This window comes from Urocampus carinirostris, chromosome 20, assembly GCF_059441175.1.
Source record: "Urocampus carinirostris isolate Australia breed hairy pipefish chromosome 20, RoL_Ucar_1.0, whole genome shotgun sequence".
NCBI lineage: Eukaryota > Metazoa > Chordata > Actinopteri > Syngnathiformes > Syngnathidae > Urocampus > Urocampus carinirostris.
Window position 1 is genome coordinate 17,899,689 of NC_142368.1, and position 18,974 is coordinate 17,918,662.

The 18,974-nt window shown below is 41.6% G+C and overlaps 1 protein-coding gene across 1 annotated transcript in view; it reads left to right on the forward strand.

Moving 5' to 3' along the window:
• Positions 1 to 18,974, forward strand: part of LOC148346433 (arf-GAP with SH3 domain, ANK repeat and PH domain-containing protein 2-like) — a 49,622-nt gene that overhangs the window by 17,507 nt on the left and 13,141 nt on the right. Inside the window, exons 12-21 of the mRNA XM_088325068.1 lie at positions 37 to 124; positions 2,643 to 2,691; positions 2,762 to 2,925; positions 7,038 to 7,171; positions 7,239 to 7,333; positions 11,421 to 11,610; positions 13,229 to 13,430; positions 15,733 to 15,800; positions 15,967 to 16,074; positions 18,240 to 18,543. Coding sequence (XP_088181194.1) covers positions 37 to 124; positions 2,643 to 2,691; positions 2,762 to 2,925; positions 7,038 to 7,171; positions 7,239 to 7,333; positions 11,421 to 11,610; positions 13,229 to 13,430; positions 15,733 to 15,800; positions 15,967 to 16,074; positions 18,240 to 18,543 — 1,402 coding nt within the window. The remainder of the gene's footprint in view (positions 1 to 36; positions 125 to 2,642; positions 2,692 to 2,761; positions 2,926 to 7,037; positions 7,172 to 7,238; positions 7,334 to 11,420; positions 11,611 to 13,228; positions 13,431 to 15,732; positions 15,801 to 15,966; positions 16,075 to 18,239; positions 18,544 to 18,974) is intronic.

The following is an 18,974-nucleotide window of genomic DNA, read 5'->3' on the forward strand; positions in this document are numbered from 1 at the left end:
CTTAGCTGTTTTTTCTGGTGTGCATATGTTTACCAGACAAATCGACCTCCAGCTAAACTGAACCTGCTCACGTGCCAAGTGAAGAAGAACTCTGACGACAAGAGGAACTTTGACCTCTTTTCACGTAAGAAGCACTAGAATTCAAACAAGCTCATTCCATATCCGTCGCTGTAAAATCACAATAGCACGATGAAAACCAATTACAACACGTCTTGAACTTCAGAACAAGACTAGACCAGCATAGTAAGACCTGATTGCCTGGAATGGAGCCCGCATGACAACCAAAAATTTGACTAGTTTCTGCTGTAAAATGTGATGCCAAAGAAATGTCTGCATTGCAAGGTTAATTGTTATCCCGCCCAAAATTGAATCAATTTTTTGCTTTTATCCTTTGCTTTTATTTTAATCTGTTTTAAACAACCATCCCAACCCCCAAAACCTTTGGAAGGTAATGTATTGTCATTACCTTTTCATCATTCCCGTTCGGCGGGCCTTATTAATTAGCCTGTTGGCCTGCATGTGGCCAACGGGCGGTAGCTTGCCCACCCCTGGCCTGAGTGTTAAAAAGTCCTCAATACCGATACCATTTGTAGCTACTATTTCCTTGCCTCTGCAAAAAAAGACAGTGAATGGACAGGTTTTAATATTGCGCACCCCCTTGTGGTAGTAAAATCTTAATTCTATAAATAAAATTATATTCCCATCTCATCTCATTAGCTGCACCGCGTATCCTCAGTAGGGTCGTGGGGGTGCTGGAGCCCATCCCAGCAATCATCGGGCAGTGGGTAGGGGACACGCTGAACTGGTTGCCAGCCAATCGCAGGGCACACAGGGACAGACAACTCACTCGTTCATTCACACCTAGGGGCAATTTGGACCGGCCAATAAACCTGAAATGCATGTCTTTGGAATGTGGGAGGAAACCGGAGTGCCCGGAGGAATCCCACGCAAGCACGGGGAGAACATACAAACTCCGCACAGGAAGTCTGGTAGCTGGATTTGAACCCACAAAGGAGGTTCCCAAGACTTTAGAACTGTGCCTGCACACGCGTTAACCACTGCGCCGCCGTGCTGCCCTAAAATTATATTGATTTTTTTTAAAAAAGCAGATATACACTGACTCTCGTAAGTGTTTATTTTTTAAAAACACTCAAAGTTCAAGAAATTTGCATTGATTTTCACAACATGAGGCTCACACCGAGGGGAAACTGACATACATTATTTGTCTGCCATCTTGCTGTTACGGGTACCCAAAAACCTCAAAAAGGATGTTCAAAAAAATGAAAAGAAAAAGTCTCCGTAGTTTTTATTCTCGTTTGTGCTTTTGAGCACTCTTTTTTTTGTTTGCAGGACACAATACAACAACATCTTGTGGTCAAATAATACACACTGTCCATTTAATACAGGTGTGTCAAACAGATTTTAGCTGGGGGCCACATGCTCAGGATAAAAAAATCTCTCGGGCGCCAGAGTAGTACATTAAAGAGAAAGGGGCAGGGGAGCAAGGGATACAGAGAGAGGAAGAGAAAGAGAAAATAGATTAAAAAAACTAAAAATGAGAAAGAAATAAAGAGAGTAAGACGGTTGGAGACAGACAGGGAAAAAGTGAATAGGAGAAAGAATTAGAAAAAGAAAGTGAGAAAAAAGAAAGAGCAAAAGAGAAAAGCGAGAGCGAGAAAGAGAGTGAAATGGGAAGAGGGAGAGGGTGAAAAGGAAAGAGAAAAAAGAGGGGGGAAGAGGTAGAAAGAGAGAAAGTGAGAAAAAAAAGAAATGGATCGAGAAAGAGAAAAGAGAAAGAATAAGATAGAAAAAGGAATAGATAAGGTAAGACAGAGAGAGAGAAAAGAGAGAAAAAACGAGGGAAAGAAATACAGGTCCAGTTGCTTTGCTAGTGGTGCCTGGCTTTGGTGACATCCAGTGGACATATTTAAAACTGCAGTTCATTTTTTTTTCTTGTGCTTCTCAGCTTTGTTTTGCCGGCCGGATTAAAAACCTTGGCAGCCCTTATCCGGCCCGCGGGGCGGCATGTTGACACCTGTGATTTAAAGTTACATGGCTTTTGCAAAAAAAAAAAAAAAAAAGAAAAGAAAAGATAAAACTCCACAGTTGTGACTAACCACAAATACATTGTACGTAATCTAAGGGTGGGTGATTGTAATCTTTAAGGGATAAAATCAAGGCGTTTATTTCATTTTTAGAAAACAATGATCTGGTTTTGCTATTTGACCCGCCTCTATTGCTAACACATGATGTAAACCAGCCAATCGCTTGTTCAAATACTTTTAATAATCACTACTAGCTTCGAGTATTTCTAAATAAACTGTAAGTTCCTTCCCTCAATTTTACGTCATAGCAAATTTCAAATTGTTTATTTGATTTATTGCCCAGCCCTACTACATTGGATAATCACCATGTTTGCACATGAGAGGGAATATCAGGCCTAAAATATCTAGCCCGAGCCCGAAAAATTAGTTTGATTTGAAGGACCGAGCCTGAAGCAAACCCGAATCTTCACATTTTGTTTGTGAGGACTCGGGAGGACTCAGAGAGGTGATTATGCCAAATAGCCCTGAACCTCTTTGGACTGTAAACGTTAAGGAAACATGTCCCTAATCCAAAAATGCATTCGCTGTCCCCCTCAGACGATCGTACCTATCATTTCCAGGCAGAGGACGAGGCAGAGTGCCAGATGTGAGTATCGACTCTCGTTCTGTTAGCATTTGTGTCCTATTGGTTAATGTTTGGGTTTCGCCGGTTGCAGATGGGTGTCGGTCCTGCAGAACAGCAAAGAAGAAGCGCTGAGCAAAGCCTTCAAAGGCGACCAGGACGAAGGCGACAACATCGTGCAGGAGCTCACCAAGTCCATCGTCGCCGACATCAAGAAGATGGATGGCAACCGCGTTTGCTGCGATTGCGGTGCTTCTGGTGATGATCTAAGCGTCTCTTCATTGTGTGAATGCTTGTCTATGTCTAAATCTGAATGGATTGGTAAAGGCCGGTAACAGGTATTGCTTAAAATACATACAAAGTAACATAACTACCGTAAATTCCGGACTATAGAGCGCACCTGATTATAAGCGGCACCCACCACATTTTAAGAGGAAAACCGATTTTGTACATACACAAGCCGCACCTGTATATAAGCCGCATGCGCCCACATTCAAACATGTAACACAAACACAAAATTAACCCTAACCCGACTTCAAGTCCCGCGATTGAAACCAAATGTCATTCATTAAAGTCCACAGTTCAAAAATCACAGCCGGCAAAATAAACGGAAAATGATACCGGTACTTAAGGTCTGATGCAGACTTGCAGAGTCCAGGTCCCGTTGAAAGTAATCCAAGGAAAAAAGTGTATATTTCCAAAGGTAAGGGTGGGAAAAATATCAGATGTACACATTGACTCACGCAACTCCTTTTTCTTTAACCAACTTTTTACCCACTCTTCTTTCCTTGTCTGTCCCTCACCTTTAGCGGTCCCCACTTAAACTCGGCACCCCGCGTTTGTTCCGCCCCTCATTTTTTGTTCACCCGTTCAAAACATATCAGAATAAATGTCTAAAATAAATACAAATAAATACATTACAAAAATATACAGTTGCAAATACGTATTATACATGGGTTACATATATTTACAAAGAAAGACGGTACACCGAGAGAGTTTTCAAAGCTTTAATAATAATAATATAGCTTTGTCAGGGCAGTTAATGGTAGCAACACTCGAGCGCCGTTAGAAAAATTACATAAATTGGCTGCATCACTGAATAAGCCGGAATTTACATTACAGGGAGTGCAGAATTATTAGGCAAGTTGTATTTTTGAGGATTAATTTTATTATTGAACAACAACCATGTTCTTAATGAACCCAAAAGTCTCATTAATATCAAAGCTGAATATTTTGGAAGTTGGAGTGGGGCTTTTTTAGTTTTAGCTATTTTAGGAGGATATCTGTGTGTGCAGGTGACTATTACTGTGCATAATTATTAGGCAACTTAACAAAAAACAAATGTATACCCATTTCAATTATTTATTTTCATCAGGGAAACCAATATAACAGCTCAACATTCACAAATATACATTTCTGACATTCAAAAACAAAACAAAAACAAATCAGTGACCAATATAGCCACCTTTCTTTGCAAGGACACTCAAAAGCCTGCCATCCATGGATTCTGTCAGTGCTTTGATCTGTTCACGATCAACATTGCGTGCAGCAGCAACCACAGCCTCCCAGACACTGTTCAGAGAGGTGTACTGTTTTCCCTCCTTGTAAATCTCACATTTGATGAGGGACCACAGGTTCTCTATGGGGTTCAGATCAGGTGAACAAGGAGGCCATGTCATTAGTTTTTCTTCTTTTAGACCCTTTCTTGCCAGCCACGCTGTGGAGTACTTGGATGCGTGTGATGGAGCGTTGTCCTGCATGAAAATCATGTTTTTCTTGAAGGATGCGGACTTCTTCCTGTACCACTGCTTGAAGAAGGTGTCTTCCAGAAACTGGCAGTAGGACTGGGAGTTGAGCTTGAGTCCATCCTCAACACGAAAAGGCCCCACAAGCTCATCTTTGATGATACCAGCCCATACCAGTACCCCACCTCCACCTTGCTGGCGTCTGAGGCGGACTGGAGCTCTCTGCCCTTTACCGATCCAGCCACGGGCCCATCCATCTGGCCCATCAAGACTCACTCTCATTTCATCAGTCCATAAAACCTTAGAAAAATCCGATTTTTCTTGGCCCAGTCTTGACGTTTCAGCTTGTGTGTCTTGTTCAGTGGTGGTCGTTTTTCAGCCTTTCTTACCTTGGCCATGTCTCTGAGTATTGCACACCTTGTGCTTTTGGGCACTCCAGTGATGTTGCAGCTCTGAAATATGGCAAAACTGGTGGCAAGTGGCATCTTGGCAGTTGTACGCTTGACTTTTCTCAGTTCACGGGCAGTTATTTTGCGCCTTGGTTTTTCTACACGCTTCTTGCGACCCTGTTGACTATTTTGAATGTAACGCTTGATTGTTCGATGATCACGCTTCAGAAGCTTGGCAATTTTAAGAGTGCTGCATCCCTCTGCAAGATATCTCACTATTTTTGACTTTTCAGAGCCTGTCAAGTCCCTCTTATGACCCATTTTGCCAAAGGAAAGGAAGTTGCCTAATAATTATGCACACCTGATATAGGGTGTTGATGTCATTACACCACACCCCTTCTCATTACAGAGATGCACATCACCTGATATGCTTAATTGGTAGTAGGCTTTCGAGCCTATACAACTTGGAGTAAGACAACATGCATAAAGAGGATGATGTGGTCAAAATACTCATTTGCCTAATAATTCTGCACTCCCTGTAGTGTTGATTTAACACCTGACCAGTAAATGTCAACACTATGCCAGTGAACATATTCTTTTCTACCAAGATTGAGGTTTTCAGTCAGACATTTTGTGACAGCTAGCTGAAGTATAAAGCAGCCTATTTCTCCATGGTAATATCTGCACATAAAAATAACTCCCAAATCCGGTTTGACACTGTAGTATCTCTCACGAGGCTACCGATTATTCCAGATGGTTCTACCTATTCAGCTTAGGAGTTTATGGTCTTCTTTAATTAGAAAATTCAAGTCATCTGGGCAGAGAGTGTTCTCCATTGCTGTGGAATCCTCTGCCCTCTGAGATTGGAAGTGTTTGAATCTAGGCTTAAAACACACTTATATTCAATAGCTTATGAATGATACTGACATCAGGAAGCTGTTCTACCAAACTTTCTGTTATTTCCTATAATTCATTGTGTGTGTTGCCTGTTAATGGCCTTCAACATCCTTTGCAGCCAGGTCATCCTGGAAGGGGGGTAACCTCATGTGCTATCCCTTATCAAGGTTTCTTCATTTTCTTCATACTGAGGATTTTGAGTTTTTCCTTGCCCTCATGTAGGTTTTAGATCAGAGGACGGTGTTATTGCAGTCTGTACAGCCATCTGAGACTTCTTGTGACTATGGGCTTTATAAGTCAACATGACTTGAAGTTCATACTAGTATGAAATGTACTATGAAGGTAGAGTTACATTTTCATTTGATTGTACTCTGATAAGAGTTTTTATTTTATATTACATTGGAGTAAGGATTGTCAGTCAAGTTTTACACTAGTTGAAGAGTCCCATTCTTGATGTTAAAATTCAACACTTTAAAGTTCAGAGTTAAGAGATAACTAGTGTAGTGTGAATCCTATTCATCATTATTTTCTACATTTAATAACTGCAAGTGTTGACACAAAACTCAAAATTATGCATGGCTCAATACAGCTGTATTTTGAGTAAACACCCAGTTTGAAGTCAAGTATTTGTATAGCCCCTAATCACAAGGAGTCTCAAAGGGCTGCACAGACCAAAGCAAACTACAGACTATTATGACACCATCCCTTGGTCTAAAACCTACATGAGGGGAAGGAAAAACTCAAAAACTGAAGAAACCTCGAAAAGGGATTGCACATGAGGTAATCCCCCTTCCAGGATATTAACAAACACAGTTGACGACGGATTGGATGTGCTTGAATAAATTCGTCTTTTTTTATCTTTCTTGGGGTTTGGGTTGGTGTTTGTACTTTATTTGGAGAAAGCGGCTAATACGTCAACCATTTTCATGCCACACAAAAAAATATAAACCAAAACAAAAACAGCGGCGAAGAGCATGATGTCACTCTTAGCATTCCTCCGACCCCCCCATTCCTTCTACCTGATGAGAGCTGCCCTGAACAGCCTTGCTAAAGTAAGATAAAGGGCAGTTAAGCACGGTTTAGAACATAGCGTACGGGCTCTTTGAACTTAGTTGGACATTGTTAACATATACTAAAAGATATTTGACTTTCAACTTTTTGAAGAACACCTTAAACAACGTACCCCATCTTTAAATTAATATTTTATTAGATTTTGAAAAAAAAATGCATTGAAGGTCCGTAGTTCTTTTTTTGTAACTGAGGTTTACTTTATTGCTTGTACCTAATGCTAACGTTAGTCAAGCTAAAGTCAATGCTAACATCAACCATGGTGTCGCAGGTCCTTCCTGGTTGTCCACCAACCTGGGCGTACTGATCTGCATCGAGTGCTCGGGGATCCATCGGGAGATCGGGGTGCACTACTCCAGAATCCAGAGTCTGGACCTTGACGTGCTGGGAACGTCCGAGCTGCTCGTAAGGCATTCGCTAGACCTCCAAAAAAGCAAAACGGATTGCATTAGACTTATTCTCTGGTTTTCAGCTGGCCAAAAACGTCGGGAATGCTGCCTTTAATGACATCATGGAGGCCGAGCTTTCTGCCAAGGGTGTGGTCAAACCAGATCCCAGCAGTGACATGTAAGCGGAATAAGAAACACGTGCATACATTTTGAAAAAAATGTAAGCATGGACAAGTACTGATGATAGGTATTGATCCATTCATGGATCCCTTAATCGCCTGGGTTGAGGGGCACTGTCAGGGTCAAATTGATGTCCGAGACTTTTGAGTTACAAACAACCTTATTTATTAAAGCGAAGCAAACACAAAAGACGAGGCAAAGACCCCCTTAGATTGACACATGATGAATCCCAAAGTCTGAAACGTGAGCGCTCTTATACTGTTTCATGGATTCTGATTGGAGGATAGAATAAACCACGTGCACGTAAAATGATTCTGATTGGACGAGTTCTGTGGTTACATCGCGTGATATACACTGCTGGCCACCAAAGGGCACTCTAACCTAACAATAAACATGGAAAGAATTTAGTACACTCTCCCACTGCAGGGCAAGCTAACATAACAATATACCGTAAATTCCGGACTATAGAGCGCACCTGATTATAAGCCGCACCCACCACATTTTAAGAGGATAACCGCTTTTGTACTTACACAAGGCGCACCTGTATATAAGCCGCATGCGCCCACATTAAAACATGTAACTTAATCACAAATTTAACCCAAACCCGAATTTGAGTCCCGCGATTGTAACTGAACATAATGTACACAGTCCAAAAACCACAACCGGCAAAGTGAACGGAAAATGATACCGGTACTTAAGGTTTGATGCAGACCGGCAGAGTCCTGGTCCCGTTGAAAATAATCCAAGGGAAAAAAATGTATATTTCCAAAGGTAAGGGTGGGAAAAATCTATATCCACTATTGTCCGCTGCGTCCACAAACACGTCTCACCTTTACTCCACTTCCCGTCAGCCCCCGTGGTTTTCATCCCCTCTTTTTAATTCGCCCGTGGAAAACATATCAGAATAAGTCTCTAAAATAAATACATTACAAAAATATACAGTTGCAAATACATATTATACATGGTTACACATATTTACAAAGAAATACGGTACACCAAGAGAGTTTTCAAAGCTTTAATAATATTATAACTTTTATCCCAAACCGTGCCTGTGAAGGGGAGCAAAACGCTACTAGCAACACGCTCGCAACACAGTTCTGTTAAAAAAAACATACCGTACTTGTAGTAGTCACGGTAAACCGTCCTCATCTTGCTCCTTATAACTGATGTCATCAAAGAATGGGAACGAGACTATGTCAAATAGACGTCGTCCCACGCTCCCTTGTTCAAAAACACGTTGGCAACACGCTCGCAAAGTAAAGTTTACGTGCAGTATCTCTGTTTCTTTCTTTATCGGACTGCTCGATTGCATTTAGCTTGAAAGCTGCGTCATGCGCCTTTCTTTTCGCAATTTGCATGATGAGGATATTTCTACGCTAATTTAATTTGTGCACAAGCTAAGAAGTTGCAGTCTTCCTCGGCACATTTATTCCATCGGTCTAAATCTTACCTTTTGTACTCGAGCGCCGCTGGCGGCTGTTAGAAAAATTACATAAATTGGCCGCATCACAGAATAAGCCGCAGGGTTGAACGTTTTGTAAAAAAATAGCGGCTTATAGTCCGGAGTTTACGGTACTTGAAGGCTGTACCTTTTTATGACAAATTCCTTTGAATGATTCATGTGATACATTGCAGCAGTTCATTGTTAGTAAATATATATTCTTGAGAAAATTGCCATTGGCCTTCAAGTCGTAGATGGGTTAGCAAAAGGAGTTCCGTGCACCTGTTTGATAAGTGTCTACCAGAGAGTTTCCGAATTGTAGCTTTTAACTAGAGACAAATTATTTTGGCTTGGGCATCATGTTAATCTGTTAATAAACAACAGGGTAGACTGCTGGAACTGTGAATTTCCCTACGGGGATGAATAAAGTATCTATCTATCTATTGTCGTGACCTTGAAGGTGCTTGCTCCTGAAAGCAACTCGAAAACGTAACTGGTTTTGAGTACACTATAGAAATATATAAACCTATAAAGTATATATTGGGTGTATCATATATGATATAGTTTAAAAGGCACACAAACTTTCCCCCACAGGCACCACTTTCTGTGGTGTGTCTTGGGCAAGTACAGCTTGGCGTTGCCCAATTCTTTTCAGACCGTTTTTGTTGTTGTTGGGTTTGGGATAAGGGTTTGCTCTCCCACATGAAAAAGTACTGGTTTCCATGGTTAGCCGTAGCAGGAGAAGCCTCCTGATTTGATTGTTACAGCACTTTCATTAATCTGGTCAGCATTGTTTTTTAGTGGGAGGTGTCATCTGTATGGTAAATTTTTAATGGTCTGCATTTATACATACGCTCCCCTACTTACGACCATTCGATTTACGTAAAACAGTAGATACGAACATTTTTCCGGGATGTCGAAAAATATCCAGACATTGCTGTAAGTTCGATTTTGTATCGTGTGCACCTTTTTCCGAGTACAGGATATTACTGTAGTGCTTCTTTCTGCCACTACCCCGAAGAAGAAATCCGGCTTCCTCTTCCTAGTTAGTGTGTAAACATTCTATACTGAACTTTGACATTTTTATTGTTAATATCTCATGCATACATTCAATATGATTGGTATAAATTGTAAAGAAGAGGCGAGCCGTTTCTTTTGAAACGAAAGTGGAAAAAGAAAGCTTGATGCGGTTAAGAAAATGGTTGGTTCGCTTTTTTTACCACGGAGGCGGACCTCTTGAAGCTTATCTTCCAAAAGTAAGTTACACTTAACTTTATTTATCTTAAAAGTACAGAAATGTTAATTATTGTAGTACAAAACAGTACAGGTTACTTATACAAGCCTTAAACATACTTATATAAAACTTAAACATAGAAAATATAGCACTGAAGCCACTTACGAACAAATTCAACTTAAGAACGATTGCCTGGAATGCCTGGAATCTCATTCGTCAGTAGGGCAGCGTCTGTATAGCGCTTCTCAAGTCGCCTACCTCCTTTTTGGGGTCATTAGGATTTCAGTGCAGTGGCAAGGGAATAACAGGTACTAATGGTATCTGGTATTGATGACTTCCTAACATATATTTGGTTTTTGGTTTGAACAATTTTATTGACACTTTAAACAGCAATTAAACACATTCACAATTTAACTATATCATATTCTAACAATATGAGGTTTGAACAATTTTTATCAACACTTTTAACAGCAATTAAACACATTCACAATTTCACCATATCATATTCTAACAAGGTTTCTGGAGGTAAAGTGAAAGTGTGACATTCTGCCTTTACTCTTTATTTCCGCCAAAGCTTTTAGTTCTTGTTTGATCTCTCTGATTTCATCATTAAATTCGATCCCCTTTTGTGTTAGGGTAAAATAGCGTTGGAGTCTTCTTTGTAGTCCCAACATGTATTTCATCTCTTTAAGTTTCTTAATTTTTCCTGCATTTTTAAAGAAAATCTGCGTTCGTTTCTTTGTTATCTCCCACCCTTGTTTTCGTGAATCATACGAGTCTTGAAGGGTCTGCCAGTCCTTGTACCGCTCCCTGTATTGCGCGGTGTTGGAATTTCTTGTTTAATCAACACAAACTTCAATTAATCATCTGACTCCAATTTGTGACCTTTCCCAATCACCACTCATCCAAACAGTTTGCGTGCTCTTTTCTGCATAGAAAGTTCTCAGAAGCCGGCATTTCACTCACGAGTGGATTTATTTCTAACACACATATCACTACATCTCTGCACGCTTCTCCTTCCAAAAACCGACTCTTCTCCTTCTTCCGAGTTGCTCAGCAAAGCATCTCCTCCGCCCCTTGGCTGAATCCCATTGGTCTCCCGTCCCGGAAGAATGGCGCGTCAACTCCACCTGGTTGCGACGCGGCCCGCTCTCATTGGTCTCCCGTTCCCGGAAGAATGGCGCGTCTACTCTGTCTGGGCCCCCAGACAGCTGGTCACCTCCCACTGCCTGAGAGCTGCCCCACGTGATCTACTCCACAAAACTTTTGAACAAAACACAGAGTCCAACAGACAAAACTTCCATATTCCTTTAGCGGCCACGGCTTCATCCTCCAGCAGGGAGCAGTTCAACTTCCTAACATATGAGTATTATTATGGGTATGAAAATTGAATTCTGTGTACGTTTGTAGGCAGACCCGGAAGGACTTCATCACCTCCAAGTACGTGGACAAGGCGTTGGTTCGCCGCCTTTGCACCGACAACGAAAGCCGCCTAGAAGCGCTCTACCAGGCGGTGCGTAACCGCGACATCTTGGCACTCATCCAGGTCTACGGCGAGGGTGTCGACCTCACTGAGGTCTTCCCGCAGCCCCAGCAGCATGTAAGACTTTGATAACACTCTACCACAGAGGTCGGGAACTTTTTTGACCCAAAGAGCCAATTTCACATCCAACAAAACCGCTAAACCCGCTCCCCAGACAAAGGCAAATTCTTCAGCGCATTTTATTTCATGGCGTTACGTTTAATGATTTGAGATCATTTAGGAAATAATAATGCCAGAGATTGTGTCCCACATCAACAAATATACCACATAAATTTGTCTCCCTTTCGCAATTACATAAAGGTGGGTGGCGTCGTTTCAAAAGTTGAGTTTGGAGAGTGACTTTATGGTTTTTCAGCCTAATTTTATGTTAGTGTAGCATGAAAATATTAAAACTAAGAAAACACCTGTTTCTAATGCTGTCCAAATGTCACCTCAAACCCCAAAGAAGATCAAACAAGAAGAGTTTACTCAAGTATGTCTAAGAAACTGATGGACTTGCACACGCATCATGAATGAACTAACTGAGGCTGCGTTCATGACTTAGGCTGCATTCCAGAAAAGTGGGAAGTCGCAGTTTTCCAACCTTCTTCGGCTCGGCTCACAAAAAGGAACCGACTCTTTTGGGTCCTAATCGGCTCTTCAGGTTGTTTCTGCTTCTTTCATCCCTATATGACCAAATATTATGTAAAATTATGCACAAAATGACTTAAAGGAAGGGGGAATAGAACAAAAAAATACCAAAAGGAAAAAGTAGTGAAAAGCTGAGAAAAAAAAAAGAAACAAAAGGAAGAGAAAAAAAGAAGGAAAAATTCTGAAAAAAGCCAGAAAAAAAAGAAAAGAAAGAAACAAAGGAAAAAAAGTAAGTAGGGAACAAAAAGAAAAAAGTAACAGCTAGGAAAAAATAAACAATGAGATTTCTTTAAAGGAATTAAAAAAAATAGAAAAAAAAACAGGGCAAAAAGAAGAAAAAGTGTGTGTTGCATTCAAATAATTTCCAATTATACCATGTCAATCTTGTTGCCAACATTGTACTTCTACTCAAAAATGTGATTAAATATACTTAGTTGTGTATCGTGCAACCGACTAAATAAGCCCCCAAAAATGTTAGTATTATACGACAAAAGATACCAGGAAAAAAAAAAGAAATGGAAATCTTGTGAAAGAATTGTAAAAACAAATGACGTTTGTAGGCCGTACAACCTTTGCAATCGTACATGAGTCAATTCATTCAAAAGTGAACATTTTTTTTTGCATTGCCGGAAACTCAGCAAAATGTAACGTGATTTCAAGTTTTGGACATGTTTGATAATGACTTAGTTGCCACACTTGGAATTGCCGTTGCTCACTGTTGTTTCAAGCGTTGCTCACCGACTTTGTGTGAACGCTCAGACTCGTAAGGAAAATTACAGGGAACATTGGTTGAGACTGTGCCATATATATATATATATATATATATAATGGACCGAAACCATTTTTACCTCCAGCGGGGGTCTAGCTTCGCTTATACTAAGATTGTATCGACACAGTTCATATTTACATGGGTCATATTTTATCTCTGAGCCAGATGTACTCACGAAAAGAGCCATATCTGGCTCAGGAGACGTTGGTTCCCGACCCCTGCTCTACCGGGTTCAAACGGGCCCTTTTAAAAAACAAAGTGCGAATCTGCATTCAGGAGCCCGGTGAAACGGTCCTTCATCTGTCGGTACGCATGGTAGACAGGAATTCTCTGCACATCGTAGACTTCTTAGCGCAGAACAGCAGCAACCTGGACAAGCAGACCAGCGCGGGAAGTACTGCATTGCACTACTGCTGCCTGACAGACAACAGCGAGTGCCTCAAACTTCTGCTTCGAGGGAAAGCTTCTGTGGCCATCAGTGAGTAATCGATTCACACGTCAGGGCAAAAAAAATGGGGGAAAAAAATCATTCGATTTGGTAGCTTTTATCCTAGAGCCACATTGTAGAGTAATCTCTTGCTGTATTGCGTTTTACTTACTACGGTTTCCCTACTTAGCAAATTTTTACCAGGCATTGGGTTCTGCATTCTGATTGGCTAAACAGTGGCAGATGCTTTCTTTGGCCAACAAATTCTGGACCTCTCCACCAGCTAAAACATGCAGGTCTTTGGCAGTCCCTAATAGCTCCTTGGCGCTTTTTAAATATGTTCGTTAATGGAAAAATATATGGTTTCTGTAGAACTGAACTGGAATGTATATGCAGTTTTCCACAACATCCACATGATGGCAGCAAAGTATCATCTAAAGCAGGGGTGTAAAAGAGGCGGCCCGTGGGCCGGATCAGGCCCACTAAGGGATTGAATCCGGCCCTCGAGAGAACGCTGAGGGAAGTGCAAGAGAAAAACGAGCTGCAGGTTGAAATATGTCCACTTGATGTTGCCAAAGCCAAGTGACTCTCACTAAACCTGTGCTTGTATTTCTTTCTCTTTCACTCTCTCTCTCTATGTCTTACTCTCTCACTCTCACTGTCTCTCTTTTTCTATTTCTTTGTACCTCTTTTTCCTCTTTATCTCTTTTTACCTTCTTTTGCTCTCTTTCTTTTTTCCTTTTATCTCTTTCGCTTTCTTTCTCTTGCTCTCCCCTTCTCTCTTGCTTTCCCCTTTTCTCTGTCTCTTTCTCTTATTCTCTCTTTTTATATTACTGTTTGGATTTCTTTCTATCTCCACCTTTTCCCTCTCTCACTATTTATCTTTTTATCTGTTTTGTTTCTCACATTGTCTCTTTTTTTCCCTCTCACTTTTTCTCCCTTTTTCTCTTTCTTTATCCCACCCTCTCTTTTTTTCTCTACCTTTCTTTCTCTTATTTCTTTCTCTTTTTCTTTCCCTCTAATCTACTAGTCCGGCCCCCAACAGAATGTTTGTTCTATCGTGTGGCCCCCGAGTTAAAATGAGTTTGACACCCTTGATCTAAAGTAAAGTTAATCGGGTCCTTAAATGCATACAGTTGTGCATTAAAAAAGCAATATTATTTTTGAAATTGTGATTTGACTTTACAGAAGTTATTAAGGAAAAAAGCTATTAAAGTACAGAACTTTATAGTTGAATAAAGGTTTCAATTTCACGGGTTTGGAAAAAATGAGGGGATTACTTAGCTTTGTTGAGATGAGCATGAGTTCTTTGTTACTGATTACAATTTTATACAATTTTCTAAAATAATGATGTCATTACTATGTTGTTATGATTTTATCATTATGTATTTACTTGGTGGGGTGGGCAGCACGGCAGCGCAGTGGTTAGCGTGTGTGTGACACAGTTCTGAGGTCATGAGATCAAACCTTCATGTGTGGAGTTTGCATGTTCTCCCTGTGCTCGCATGGGTTTCCTCCGTTTTCCTCCCACATTCCCAAAAACATGCATGTCAAGGTTAATTGGCTGGTCCAAATTGTCCTTAAGTGTGAATGAGCGAGTGAGTCATCTGTCTCTGTGTGCCCTAAGACTGGTTGGCAACCAGTTCAGGGTGTCCCCTGCCCACTGCCCGAAGATAGCTGGGATGGGCTCCAGCACTCCCGCGACCCTACTGAGGATAAGCGGTGCAGATAATGGAGGGATGGATATTTGATTGGTTGTTATTAGTAGGAGAGGGGTGAAAATAGACTCATGAGAACATCCTTGAAAAATGGGACTGGGCAATTACAGTATTTTCTTGACTATAAGAGCACATTTTAACAGGGTTGATCATTACCACTGGGACTACTGTTGAATCCAAACAAAATGGCAGGTAAAAATATAAATTCATAGCATTTAATTGCATAATAAAATTAAGTTTAGTCTTGTTTATCAAATTATTAGAGAAAAAAATAGATTTCAGATATCTATGGCCTCTTGATGAGGTTGATTATGGTACATTACACTGTGGACACACTAAAATTAAGCATTTGTTTCACCAAAAAGTTATCTTGAATACAAAAATAATATTTCAAATGCATTTTATTTAGGGTTAACTGATTGCAAACACTTAAAGTGAACAATGAAAGTACTTTTTTATAAACGTTTTGCAGATTTGGGAGAAAAAAACGGGCAGAGAATCCCTTCCATGTTGCTAATAGGGGTTGAATGATAAAGCATAATACTGTAAAGCATAATTTCTTGCATACCGTGAACACACCATCATTCGCTTAAACGTCTTAGCACATTAAGCCTAGCATGTTTTTGTGTGTTCAGCTAACGAGAGTGGAGAGACACCGCTGGACATTGCCAAACGACTAGGACACACTGAATGCGAAGACCTGGTGAGAATCCATTCATTCGACATATTTGTATATTTATAGCAAGCCTACCTGTGCTGTCCAGCTATGCTTAGCTAAAACCACAAAATCCAACATTAGTAGAATGAGAGGGGAAGATATTAAATTATGAACGGCCTTAACTTGAGTGATACCTCTGCGTCCTTGTCAGCTAACTCAGGTCCAATCTGGAAAGTTCAACGTTCACGTGCACGTGGAGTACGAATGGCGTCTCCATAACGACGACATGGACGAGAGCGAAGACGAATTGGACGAACGGGTGAGCGGCGTCGACTCGAGCAGTGTTTCCTGTAGAATTTTGTGAGCGGGTGGACAGTCTAGTAGGGATTGAGGGCATGCTCCCCCAGAAGAATATTTTCAATTCAAACGCATTGATCCGGTGCATTTTGTTTTAGAGAGAGCCATAACATATATTTTTTGACAAAATACTGCAAAACCGCTTTCCAAGTTTTCAGCGCATTTCTCTGCGTGACGTTAGATGATTTGATCAAATTTATGAAGTAATAATAATGTCAGAGCCTGTGTCCCATATCAACAAATATACCACTTTAAATTGTCTCCCTTCCACAGTTACTTAAGATCATTGAGGCTCATTTAGACCTTCATTTTTTTTTAAATATTGCTTTGTTAACAAGGTGCAAGGAGAGTTCTTTTATAAATATGTCACAAAAAACTGCAAACACAAAGTTTGTAGATATATTTTCCTTCAGCGAAGTGGGAACTTGTGAGAGAGAGGGGAGCGTGCTTGTTGCATAGCTGTGGCCACCCCTACCACTCACTCAATCAAATTGTTCTGTGTGCTTGGCTAGCGTTGTAAGTAATTACAGTTTGTTGTGTGGTTTTATCATAAAGTGTCTCAACAGTGAACATTTCTGAGCTTCCTTTTTCTATCTTTCTCTCTCTCTCACTGTCACGATTGCCCATGCCCTCACTTGGGCCCACTCGTTTGGCGCCAGCTTTGGCCGTTGGCAGATTGGCTCCCCTCTTATTTAAACTCAGTGCTCTCATTCACTACGTGTCAGTCCGTCAACGAACCTCTGCACTTGCAAGACTTTCTGACTCTGTCCGGTATCCTGCTCGTGTATCCAGTATTCGGTATCGATCCCGCCTGTCTCGCCCTGTCCGGTATCTTGCTCCAGTCTCAGGCATCCGGTATCGATCCCGCCTGTCTCGTCCTGTTAGGTATATTGCTCCAGTCTCCAATTAACGGTATCGATCCCGTCTGTCTTGTCCTGTCCGGATCGAGATTCCTTCTGACTGACATTTTGGAGCAACAACCAAGACACAGACAGAGACACATAGCACAAAAACTCACCATGGCGTTTGCTACTAATTATATCGTGTTAAACTCATGGCTCATGGGCCAAATGTGGCCGACCACAATACTGGGTGTGGCCCTGGAGAAAATGTTGAGGGAACCACAAGAGAAAAATGAGCTGTATCTGTCCACTGGAGGTCGCAAATGCCAGGCGCCACTCCCAAGTAAAATGTAGCTGGATTACTTTCTTTCATACTCTCTTTTATTTTTTTTTCTCTCTCTCTCTTTATTTATAGCTTTCATGCTGTCTCTCTTTCTGTTCCTCCCATACTTACTGTTTCTCTTTTTTGTCTCTCTCTCTCAATTTTTATTTTGTTAATCTATTTCTCTCTCTCTGGGGCAGCACGGTGGGGCAGTGGTTAGCGTGTGTGTGGCACACTTCTAAGGTCTTGAGAACCTCCTGTGTGGGTTCAAATCCAGCTACCGGGCTTCCTGTGCGGAGTTTGTATGTTCTCCCCGTGCTTGCGTGGGTTTCCTCCGGGAACCCCGGTTTCCTCCCACATTCCAAAGACATGCATTTCAGGTGGATTGGCCGGTCCAAATTGTCCCTAGGTGTGAATGAGCGAGTGAGTTGTCTGTCCCTGTGTGCCCTGCGATTGGCTGGCAACCAGTTCAGGGTGTCCACTGCCCGATGATTGCTGGGATGGGCTCCAGCACCCCCGCGACCCTACTGAGGATAAGCGGTGCAGCTAATGAGATGATGATTTCTCTCTTTCTCTTTCTTTTGATTTTTTTTTCTTGAGTTCTTTTTTTCTTTGTCTCTATCTTTATCTCCCTCTCATACTCTCCTTCTTTGTTTCTCGTATGTTCTTTCCCTTTATTTATCTCTTTCTTTATTTGGACATTTCTCTTTATCTTTCTCTCTCTAATGTACTATTCCGGCCCCTGTGAGAAAGTTTTTTTCAACCATGTGGCCCCCTGAGTTAAAATGAGTTGGACACCCCTGATTTATACAACGAGATATTTGGATTCATATATATTCAAAAATATATGTTTTAATAATGCACGTGACCATTTAAACCCTGGCTGCCCGCCAGAATATTCCTATGTATGGGAAACACTGTCGACATGCTTGAGTGTGACTGGTTGCGCTTCACCCACCTCAGCCGAACCCGTCACGCCGGGACGATCGGGACCGTCCTCTGAGCTGTTTCGTGGGCGCCGGCGTTCCCCCTCCGCAACCGGCCAGACATCGCGGGCAGATTCCCAGCATGATGATCAACAACGAGACCTACGGCGCCGTGCTGGAACGACACATGCCACCCGGGCCCAACCCCCCGCTGCCACCTAGGGCCCCCGCCAGGGGGCAGGCCGGTAAACCAGTCGGCATAGAGAACCTCGGCAGACAGAGGTCTTTGTCCGATCCCCCGGTGGCAACACTCACCCCTGAGAGAAACACCTCCACGTACGGTGAGTGCTACTTCCTGTCTGTGGTTGTCACTTCCTGTCTCTTATGGCTGCAACAATTAGTCGACGTTAGACGCAAAAATCGATAATACAAATACAGTGGAACCTCGGTTCTCGACCATAATCCGTTCCAGAACCCTGTTCGAAAACCGATTTCTTCGATCACCGAAATCATTTTTCCCATTAAAAATAATGTAAATCGTTTTAATCCGTTCCAACTCCCTGAATGTTTACCATGAATGTTTAACGTAAACATAAAGCTAACCCAGGCTAATCATACGTTCGCGTTATCGTAATCTTCCGTACGAAAGATTACGCTAACGTGAACGTGTAAAAATAAAAAAATCAGGTCGTTTACAAATCATTTAGCACCCGGGTCTCTACAACAAGTGGTGAGCGGTTCATTGGAAAGGGGGCTCCGTTCCAACACCCTG